Source organism: Kryptolebias marmoratus, linkage group LG3 (assembly GCF_001649575.2).
Source record: "Kryptolebias marmoratus isolate JLee-2015 linkage group LG3, ASM164957v2, whole genome shotgun sequence".
NCBI lineage: Eukaryota > Metazoa > Chordata > Actinopteri > Cyprinodontiformes > Rivulidae > Kryptolebias > Kryptolebias marmoratus.
Window position 1 is genome coordinate 16,266,305 of NC_051432.1, and position 10,464 is coordinate 16,276,768.

Below are 10,464 nucleotides of genomic sequence, written 5' to 3' on the forward strand. Positions count from 1 at the left end.
AATGTTGTGAGAGGTTAAGCATTTGTTCTATATTTTTCTAGATGTTTTGCAGTTTTGAACATAAAAAATAAAAAAAAAAGTTTTGTATTAAAAGAAAGGTGGTCTTCTTTAAAATGACATAAGATAATCATTTTTCTCTCTGAACAGCAGTCCTTTTTTATAACATTCATCAGAAATTTGATCGATTGAATAGTGTAGTTGCACAAAAGTTGATTTTAGGAAACTTTTCTTTTTAGTAAACTTCCAGCCATCACATCGATGCTAGGATTTATCTCGTGTATCATTGTGTAACCCTTTAATCATATAATTCTATGGCGTCACGATGAAACCCTATTTGGCAAACAGTTCAAATTAAATTAAGACTAGGCCTTCGTCATCTCTAATTAAAAAGATCAACTGTTGTAGATTTACTCTTGAATCCGAGTCTCAAACTCACGTTAAGCAGATTAATTTAAAACAACCTCTTCTAGTCTGAGTTACATGGACTCAGGTTGTGTAAAAACAATGAAATCGATCTCTCGTTTTCAAACTTATTTGTGGTTTTTGTATTATCTTGTCATGAAAACGTTCACATTACGTGTTGGTGAGTACTCTAAACCATTAAGATGCTTAGCCTACAATAGAAACACTTTAAACAGACCACACATGTTCCAGGTTAGTCTTCAAAAACTGAAGTTCGTTTAATTTAAAGCTGTTCTCCCAACAGACAGTCTGATCATACAGACTTACTGTATTTGAACCCAAAGTGAATTGGTCATTGATGCCACATATCTGGGGAAACGGGCATGCTTGATTTGTAAATGCTGTTACCTTTTCCTGTTGTAAGTCAGCCAGGTGGGATTACTCCGTGGGTTCAGCCGTTAGCCGCACCTGTGCAGGTTCTTGCTCCAAAATCACATGATGGCAGCCAGCGGTCATGGGTGAGATGTTCGGGGTTTGTTTAACAAAGGATATGAAACTGGTTTCTGCTTTCTGTGTGAAGCATCACAAGCAGCGGCAGCTCCTTCAGTTCACACAGGACCAAACACTCAGGTAAACCCCTTTGAACAGGGTTTGAACAATTATTCACCTTATTTGTTTTTGGCATTTTAAAAGTCAGAAACTCACTGTAAGTGTAACTCAACTTTTTTTGCGATTCATCTCTAAGCACTTTAGAGTAAATTATATGGTTCATTAATTGTGTAACAATCTGACAGGGATAAAAAAAGAACAGCCTTGTGATCTTCCTGCTGCTCATATTGAAGAAGTTGTGGTTTTGTTTTGCCTGTGATCTGCAGAGGACGGACACGAACCTTCAGCTGTTAGGAGGACGGTCAGACTCATCAAGGTATCTAACTAAATTTTCTTTTTCTGTCATACATTTTTCTTCAGCACTAAGACTTTTCAGTGTTTGGTTGTAGATAAGATTCACTGTAAAACACAATTTACATTAAAATCTCAGTAAAAAGTACAACTCAAAAGCCAAGGTGCTTTTGTTAAAACATGGTGAAGACATTTAGAGGCAGTTTGCCAAACAGGGTTTCAATTAGTCCAAGATTGGCTGTAATCTAGAAAAGATAATCTTGGCCCAAGGAAAAGGGCTCTCTGAGGCTCCAGTTGTACTTCTACGACTTTAATCACCATGTATTAGGACTGTTTGGGTGTTTAAAAAGGTGCCATAAGTGTCTTTGTTCTCACCTCCACTCATTTCATTCTGGCCTTGGCACCACCGTGGACCCAGATTGGCTTCTGCCCCAACAAATGGTTTAACCTACTGACCATTATTATCATTAATATTATTTACTGGTGTGGTTAGGCCTTGGGCATTGGGCCTAAATGTTATTTGAAGAACTTCAGACAAAAGAAACTTCACAATGCAGTTCTATTCAAACCCTGCATTAAGATCCTAAAATAAAATCACAATTTATTATGTTTGCCTAAAAACACAAGCAGCCTAGGATGTGTTTTCTCTGTATTTCATACAAGCAGCCGCATTGATGCATCTGCACGATCAAGAGTCTGCCTGGTATTTGTATTTTAAGCAGCATAACTGAGCTGTTATTCATAGATGATGATGTTGATGATTTAACAATATGATATATAAAATATATATAGACATAATATATATGTATGTGAATGTGTGTGTACATTCATGCATACGATAATCATACAAAGGTCAATTATGTTAATAAAGCCCAAATAGAGAAGTTTAACACTGGAAGAGGAACTGAAAATAACCAGCTGGATAATAAACTGTCAGCCCTTCGTCCTGTTTTTGAACTATTTTATGTCTTGTGAAACATTTCCCAAAAACATGTGTCTAGTTAACTGTATTTCCTTTTAACATATTAATATTTGAATTTGTGTTAAAGATCTGCATGCAGGGCTTTGAATTCTGTTTTTTTTTTTCATTGTGTTGCACAATCTGGAGAAGAAAAAAACATTTCTGAATTTCCGTTCTGTTGCAGGAAGTCAAGATGAGAGTCGTGGCGTTCCTCATCTTCGTCCTGCTGGCATCGGACAGCTTCTCCTCCAGTGAACCACCGTGTCTTCGCTGTGGGGAGACCTCCTGTTACTGTTCCAGACTAAGTCTTCGGAAGGTCCCTGCAGCTCCTTCAGAGCTCGTCGCTGAACTGGATCTGTCCTACAACAGACTGGTGAAAGTGAGGGAAAATGACTTCCTTACATTTCCAAGCTTGAGGTCTTTGTTCATGAATAACAACAGAATCAAAACAATCCACAACAAAGCTTTCCTCCCACTGATTCGTTTGGAGAAACTGGACCTTTCAGAAAATGAATTGGACATGCTGTCTCCTGAATGGTTTAAGAACCTTTTCTCTCTGCAGTTTTTGAATCTTTTGGGAAACAAATACACAACACTGGACCAAGGTCTACTCCAACCACTGAAGAGTCTGAAGAGTCTTTATGTTGGAGGAGCTTTCCTTCACTCTGTCAGGAGAAGGGATTTCTCTGGCCCTGTTGGTCTTGAAGAGCTGGTTTTTGATGGAAAGAATCTTCAACTTTATGCAAATGGAAGTTTGAGTGAAATTGGTTATATTAGCTGTGTAACACTTGGTCTAAATTACATGTTCGAAAGAAATCAAACGCTCGTACAAGACATCCTGACAGACGTTGTGCATCCAAACACATCTCTAATACTCACTGACACTGTGTTTTCTACAGAGCATCAAATGTTGCCTCTTAAAACAGCGTTTGACCTTGGTGTCACGAGTGTCACTTTTAAAAACGTCAACATGTCGCTTTTGGCTTCTACAGCGTTCCTTAATTTGATGTCAGACTCTAAAGTAACCAAGTTAGCTTTTGAAGATGTACAATTCTTCCTACGCTCTCGGAGTTACCCGGTAACTCCCAAAAGTGTGAAAAGCTTGGATGTTCTCTTCTTAAAAAATGTCAATATTGCCATCTTCTACCATTTTAAAGCTCTTAGCTTCTTGGAGCATTTGCTTCAAATCGTGCGAAAGGCGACCATCGTGAACTCCAAGTTACTGGTTATTCCCTGTGAAACCTCTGCCAAACTCACAAACCTGGAGTTTTTGGACGTTAGTGGCAACATTTTAATGGATCTTTCACTCCAAAAAATGATGTGTGATGGCAACGGTGGTCCTCAGAATCTGAAGACCATCAATGTGAGTGAAAACTTCCTGCAGGTAATCAACGGCAAGCTCTTCCGTAAATTCAAACAGCTCAGACACATTGATCTGAGTAGAAACAAGTTGGAGAAAATGCCAGAGTCTTGTGACTGGCCAGCAAGTCTCCAGTTCTTAAACCTTTCATCAAATATTCTGACGAAGGTGACCAAATGTCTGCCGGGCAGTTTACGGATCCTTGACCTGTCCAGAAATCACCTCACTGTGTTCAGCGTTGAACTACTCAATCTCACAGAGCTGTACATCTCTGGCAACAAGATTGGACATTTTCCTGATGGGAGTTTGTTCCCTCATCTCCTGTTTCTCTCCATTCACAACAACGACTTACAGACTTTCAGCCGTAATGATCTAGATGCTTACAAGAAGCTGGAGAGTCTGGAGGCTCGTGGCAGCTCCTACGTCTGCTCATGTGACTTTGTGACTTTTATGAATAAAGACTTGATGAGTCATCGAGTCGCAGTTAAAGGCGAGTTTGAGTCTTACATCTGTGACTCTCCTGATGCTGTGAGACACAAGAGGGTTACAGACATCAAGCTGTCGGAGTTTGAGTGCCACAAAGCTTTGTTTGTTTCGTTACTTTGCTCTTGGATACTGGCTCTGTTTCTGCTCTCTGCAGGCCTGTGCTACAAGTTCAGTGTTGTTTGGTACCTGAGGATGACCTGTGCCTGGCTGAAAGCCAAGCGAAAGCCAAAGTTAAAGAAGGGACTGCTCAAGTATGACGCCTTCGTGTCCTACAGTGAAATGGACTCCGTTTGGGTGGAGATGCACCTGGTCCCTGCGCTCGAGCAGTCCGAACCCCAGCTCCGACTTTGCCTCCACAACAGGGATTTTGTTCCTGGAGGATTGATCCAGGACAATATCATGGATGCAATAGAGAAAAGCCGCAAAACGCTCTTCATCCTTTCTCGGCATTTTGTCAGAAGCGAATGGTGCAAGTATGAACTGGACTACAGCCATTTCAGGCTGTTCGATCAAAATGATGACGCGGTTGTTCTGATTCTCTTAGAGCCCATCGACAAGGACAAGATCCCCAAAAGGTTCTGCCGGCTGCGGAATTTCATGAACTCCAGGACGTACCTGGAGTGGCCCTATGATCACGATCAGATCCCTGTGTTCTGGCAAAATCTAAGAGCAGTAATTAGGCCACCTGACATTGTCCCTGAATACCATAAAGATGATGATGTAGACCCGTAATTTTCTGCATATCAGATTTTTTACAAGACCTGTTCGTATTTTCATGAAATATTGCAGATGGGTTCACATTTTATGAGTTTGATTGATCCTGACAAAGACAGAAAAATGTAGATAGTCTTAAGCCACTTTTCATATTTACCTTCCAAGGTGCCAGACTTTTCTTTGGACTTCGGCTGCTTTTTCACTCTCTTTTGTTTGTTAGTTCTCGTTGCTTTGTATTAGGTAAGGCACTTCAGCTTGTGCTTTGTGTAAACATAAAAAATACGCCTAAATCAAGGGAGGAACTAGTGTTATCTACATATAATGACCAGCTTAAGAAATCCATCCATTTTCTGCCTCTTATCCTTTGTTGGGTCCGGAGGCAAGTGGTCCAGTAGGGAAACTCCCAGCGACCCTCGCCGAAAGTCTTTCTCTATAACCTCTCAAAATTCCACGTACAGGTGAGTTTTTCTCCTGCAGTCCTTCTGGCCACCCTGTACCCGTCAGCTGCTTCATGAGTCCTCTGGGACAGCCAAGCCCTAAAGGCCTCCTTCTTCTTCAGCTTGGCGGCCTCCATCACAGCTGGTGCCCACCACTGGGTTCTCCGGCTGCTGCTGTGACAAGCACCACTGACCTTCAGGCCACAGCTAAAAGCCGCCTGAACATTCAGATTCCAGGTTGTACAAAAAACTCTCCCAGAGGTGTGAGTTGAAGATTTCATGGACACGGAACTCTGCCAGACATTCCCAGTTTACCGTGTCTGTCCGGCAGCCACTGGATCCAAATCGCCACCAGGTGGTGATCAGCTGACAACTCTGCCCCTCTCTTCACCCGAACATCCAGTACATAGGGCTGCAGGTTTGACAAAAACAACTGCAAAATTGACCTTTAGCCAAACTTCATTAAGCCAATCCAAACTGAAATTTTTATCTCAGACACTTTGTTCCCAGCAGCTTATTGCATGGACAACACAAATTTCCCCATTTCTTTGATTGCAGGCATAAACCGAAGGGTGATGCTTGTTCTGTCAGATCTTTGCAGGATTTTTCTTTTCCAATTTTTAAGGACATCTCTTTCAAATCCTGTTATTTGAAACTTTATAAAAGAAAAATAAAACTTTAAAACTTAATTATACTTCACTTGTTCTTTTTATCAGTTTTGTTCAAGGACTCGTAAGACTTTCCCCATTTTTGGCTAGTAAACCAGGACAAAAAACAAGTTGCCAAAGTTCAAAGAAAAACAGTGAAAGACCTTCAGAAAGTCTGAAGGATTATTGATTAAGGCTGCCTTTAAAGATCACAAGAAAGTCCAGCTCTTTAGAAGAAAAGAGCATAGAAATGAGGAATGACTCAAGACTTTTGCACAGTGCTGTATATATAGGCAAAAATTCACCTTTAAAAAAAAAAAGGTCAGGTCAATTTTGCAAATGTATTCATGCATAGATTTTGATTTCTTGAGATAAATGTAACACAAAAGACATACAGTATGGAGGTTTTTGTGAGAGATAAAGAAAGAAGGTGTGTGTGTGTGTGTGTGTGTGTGTGTGTGTGTACCTGGGTTTTGTTCCCTTTTAGGATTTTTTTTCTGATATACACACCTTCCTTGTCAGGACCACCAGTCCTTTTGGGGACCAAAGCCCAGTCCTAATAAAATGGAGTGCTATTTTTTGGTTAGGTTTTGGTGTGTGTGTGTGTGTGTGTGTGTGTGTGTGTGACTGTGTGTGTTCATGTGCTTGTGTGCCTAAAAACGTGTGTAATTCTTTGTCAGGCTCTCAAGAGCTGACATATTGCAGCTATTGATCTTCAGTCCTAAAATCAACACAGAAGCCTGGAAACTGATGACAGGCAGGGCAGACGAGTCAGGCTGTCCTGATAACACACACACACACACGTTCACGCTCAACATGTATATATAAACATATAAAGTTATATATTATGGTAAACAATCAATGTGCAAAATTGAATCAGTAACACTTAAAATAATAATGTCATTGTGTAATCCTACAGAAGCTTTGACACAGTATGTACTAACTCCACTTACCACAGAACCCCACTTCAAAATGTCTGAACTAATGCTTAAATATGTTTATTAAACAATATGAAAATAGAGTGGCTTGCTTATGCAAACATACGCTTGTTGTTAAAATGATTGTAAAACCAGATAGCATGAACAGTAACTCGTGTATCAGCTCCTTAAAAAGCATCTCTGTAAGTTTTTCACTGCATTATTTGCTGTCTCTAATGGCTTTAAATGTCTAATTATCTATAAATAAAAACAGTCTCTGACAAATGACTGCTGTAGAGTTTCTCTTAGAAGACATGTTAGATTTTAAAATAAAAATAAACAATACATTTTGCCTCCATTATTTGAATATTTGTTTAAAGTAGAACCATTATAAAAACAACAATAAAAGTCTAGCGTTCCAAGAAGAAATGCATATCACCCACCATCTTTCATGCCAGACTTTTAGACTGAATCTTAAGTTGAAAATTGACAGAAGTATATCTATTTCAGACAAACCTTGAAAGTAAGATTATACTCACTCTCATGCAATATTACAATATCTTGCATTATCTGTCAGGGCTCAGAGTATGTTTTGTTAAGGACTTTCAGCTGAAACCACACCAAAGTTTAGCTTAGTATCTGTAAAATTCACTGAGATGTAGCCGCTTTTGTGTTTGCTAAGGTCGATTAGCTGTGTCAGCCATCTTGAAATGGTTTGACTCCAACAGTCAATCAGTTGTAGACGTACAGCCAATGTCAAAATTTGTGAAAAGCTTACATGATGACCGGTCTGAGCATAAGTTGCAAAGAATGATGTGTGTGTCAAGTGTTGTGAGCTTTAGGAATAAAATTCAGAACATGATGTTTCAGGGAGCGTGTCTGATCATGTCACAGTTTGTCTCAGCAGGACTGATGACGCTCCAGAGTGTCCCCCCGCTTTAGAAGTCAAAACAGCATGTGATTTGATTTCACGCTCTTTTATCCTTTAACCACCCTGATAACAGGGACGGGAAAAAGGCAATGATGTGTGTGTGTGTAGCGTGTGTGTAACGACTCTTCACCATCACTTAGCAGAGGATCCATTAGGCTCGGGGCCCCTTTCCCGGTTGCCCAGTGATAAAGTAAACAAAGTGTGTTTGAGCAATTCGGCAAGCAAATATTTGATTTAGGAAGCTGCTCATCCGACACGAGACACACGTCTGCAGCCGCGTGCTGAGGTATATAAACGCTGACAGTCCCTCTGGACTACTGTTCCACACAAGCACACAAAAACCTGGATCCATTCGTGACCCAGACCAGGTGGCTGAAACCAGGTAAGAAAACCTTTTCACTTATTACCAAGATGTTTTTTTTTTTCCTGTCAACAATCCCATGTCCTGTTAGATTCTTACGTTTTCCTCTTATGATCTCTTTAGAGTTTATAACCAACATGGCCACAGGCGTCCTCAGGAACTTCCTCCTCCAGGGCCCGAATCCGGCCTACGTCCCCATGCTCTTCCAGCACTCTTCCTCCGGAGAAGATGAGGAGGGGAAGCTAGAAGGCAGAGAAGATGAAGGGGAGAGAGAGGAGGAGGATGAAGAGGAGGATGAGGAATGTGAGGTTCAGGAGGATGAGGCAGACGGTTTCAGTGAGTTCCTTTCTACCCACAGTGCTCTGGATGTGACCAGTCAGCTGCTGAGGTTTGCTGACCTCATCAGCCGGGACATCCAGCGGTATTTTGGTCGCTGTTCTGACGACAGAGAGAGCTGCGACATCTACAGCAACTCGGTCTCCACGACGACCAGCGGCCGCCGCCGTTACTACGACGATCTGCTAAGACTCGCAAGAGCAGACAGTCCAGAGGAGCGAGGGAACGGCGCTGTGAGTCACGCTGATGAGCCAGGAGTCACGGTTGCTAAGGGCAACAGTGGCCTGGGGCCCCTGGCTGAACTGTTCAACCACAGGGGCCCGAGCCAGGGCCAAGGCCAGCCGATGGTCAAAAGGCACCTCCCGCTCAGTTTCTGGACTGAGCCGGTCCCGCACTGCTACACACCTGACCTCGCACACAGCAACACACTCGCCCAGGAACACAGACACACACACCACAACCCCCTCGACTGCATGGAGCCAGACTTCAGTGACCTGCTGGCGTACTGGGACCCACACCTGGAGTTCACACACACGCTGACGGAGGACACACACGCAGTGCTGAACACGAACTGAGAGACTCCAGTCATGTTCTGAAACACAAAGTGATCAATAAACAGGAAAACAACACAAACAAACTGGTGTGTTTTCTGAAAAATACACTGTTTGGCAACATGACTGTCAACTTTCTGTCTTGTAAGAATATTAGAGTCTGGTAATTATTGTTATAAACCTTTTTTTAAACTACATTCATTTGACTTAAGGTTTTTCTCAAAGCACAGTATTAAACCCTAAAATGAATAATTTCATAATATTTAAGTCTCATTTGGTTTTCCCTGATCTCCAACTATATTAAATTGCCCAATCTTGGTGCCGTATTTATAGTCTTGATGATTCGACTGAGCTAGAGTCATCGGTGCAAAGATGTTTTGAGCTGAAAGTGTTCAGTTTAAAACAATTTCATTTGTGTGTGTGTGTGTGGAGGGGTGTCTTTGTAACTGTGTGTACCTTTTAAAATTCTTTCAAAAGCTAAATATGTTTTCAATTTCTTAACCAACATCTATAAAAAACAATAAAATATTGAATTTTATGTTTTACTTTAATGAGCAGCACAGAGGCATTGAATTTGAAAAGAATTTGAGTTTTCTGTCGGCCTCGACGTCAAGGAAGTTTCCTCCTGTTAAAAGGGGGTAATTTCCTTCCAATGTCACCTGCCGACCCATATTTGTTCAGGATGGTAGAATGCAAAAAATGAAGATTTATTGCACTTTACTGTTTTTTCTGGGTTTTTTTTTTAGACAGACAACAATTTACAGTTTGTCATTTTGCAATACTGAATTTGATTGTACTGTGTTGTAACTGAAGTGAAACTGTTCTGAACTAATTAGATTTTTTGTGTAGTGCCCTGAGGTGGCTTTTGTTGTGAACTGACGTTGTGTAAAAAAACTGAACTGAATAAATATGGGGTTTAGATTATCAATCTAGGATTATTTGGGGGAATTTAGTTAAAAACTTCAGCTCATTTAGGAGATGCAAAACTATTTGCATGCAGCTAAATTTCCATTACTAAGATCTAAATCATCTTTATCTTTCACCACAATGAAAGGCTGGCAACTACATTTACAGACACTGAGCTAACATTGAGTGTGGTAGAAACTGGGAGTCATCCCCGGTAAATCCCCTATGTCCGGGATAGGCAATCCTGGTCCTGGAGGGCCACTATCCTGCATGTTTTACTTGTTCCTCTGTTCCAACACACCTGATTTGAATCAATGGGTGATTAACAGGCTTCTACAGAACATGAAGAGGTCATTTAACCACTGAATCAGGTGTGTTGGAGCACAGAAACAAGTAACACATGCAGGATAGTGGCTCTTCAGGACCAGGGTTGCCCACCCCTGCTCTATGTGATAACAAATTGCACGAGATCTTTGTTGAAAACTTTGGCGTGTGAGGCAGTGGGTGATATGCATTCCTTCAAGGAAGGCTACTTTACCTAGATGTGAGTTTAGT

General features: G+C 41.1%; 2 protein-coding genes across 2 annotated transcripts; both read left to right on the forward strand.

Annotated features, from left to right (window-relative positions):
• Positions 1–204: 204 nt before the first annotated feature.
• On the forward strand, positions 205–5,925 carry LOC108239773 (toll-like receptor 2 type-2). The gene is made up of 2 exons (XM_025007085.2): positions 205–1,327; positions 2,448–5,925. Exon 2 carries the CDS (start codon positions 2,457–2,459, stop codon positions 4,839–4,841), a length of 2,385 nt encoding a protein of 794 aa, XP_024862853.1. The 5' UTR covers positions 205–1,327; positions 2,448–2,456; the 3' UTR covers positions 4,842–5,925.
• A 1,925-nt stretch (positions 5,926–7,850) lies between these two features.
• On the forward strand, positions 7,851–9,894 carry percc1 (proline and glutamate rich with coiled coil 1). The gene is made up of 2 exons (XM_025007132.2): positions 7,851–8,137; positions 8,240–9,894. The coding sequence occupies exon 2, from the start codon at positions 8,254–8,256 to the stop codon at positions 9,025–9,027; it is 774 nt and encodes a 257-aa protein (XP_024862900.1). The 5' UTR covers positions 7,851–8,137; positions 8,240–8,253; the 3' UTR covers positions 9,028–9,894.
• The last annotated feature ends 570 nt before the right edge of the window (positions 9,895–10,464 follow it).

Bases quoted from the DNA above. Each gene is read 5' to 3' on its own strand.
- percc1 (XM_025007132.2), top strand. From the start codon at position 8,254: ATGGCCACAGGCGTCCTCAGGAACTTCCTCCTCCAGGGCCCGAATCCG.
- LOC108239773 (XM_025007085.2), top strand. From the start codon at position 2,457: ATGAGAGTCGTGGCGTTCCTCATCTTCGTCCTGCTGGCATCGGACAGC.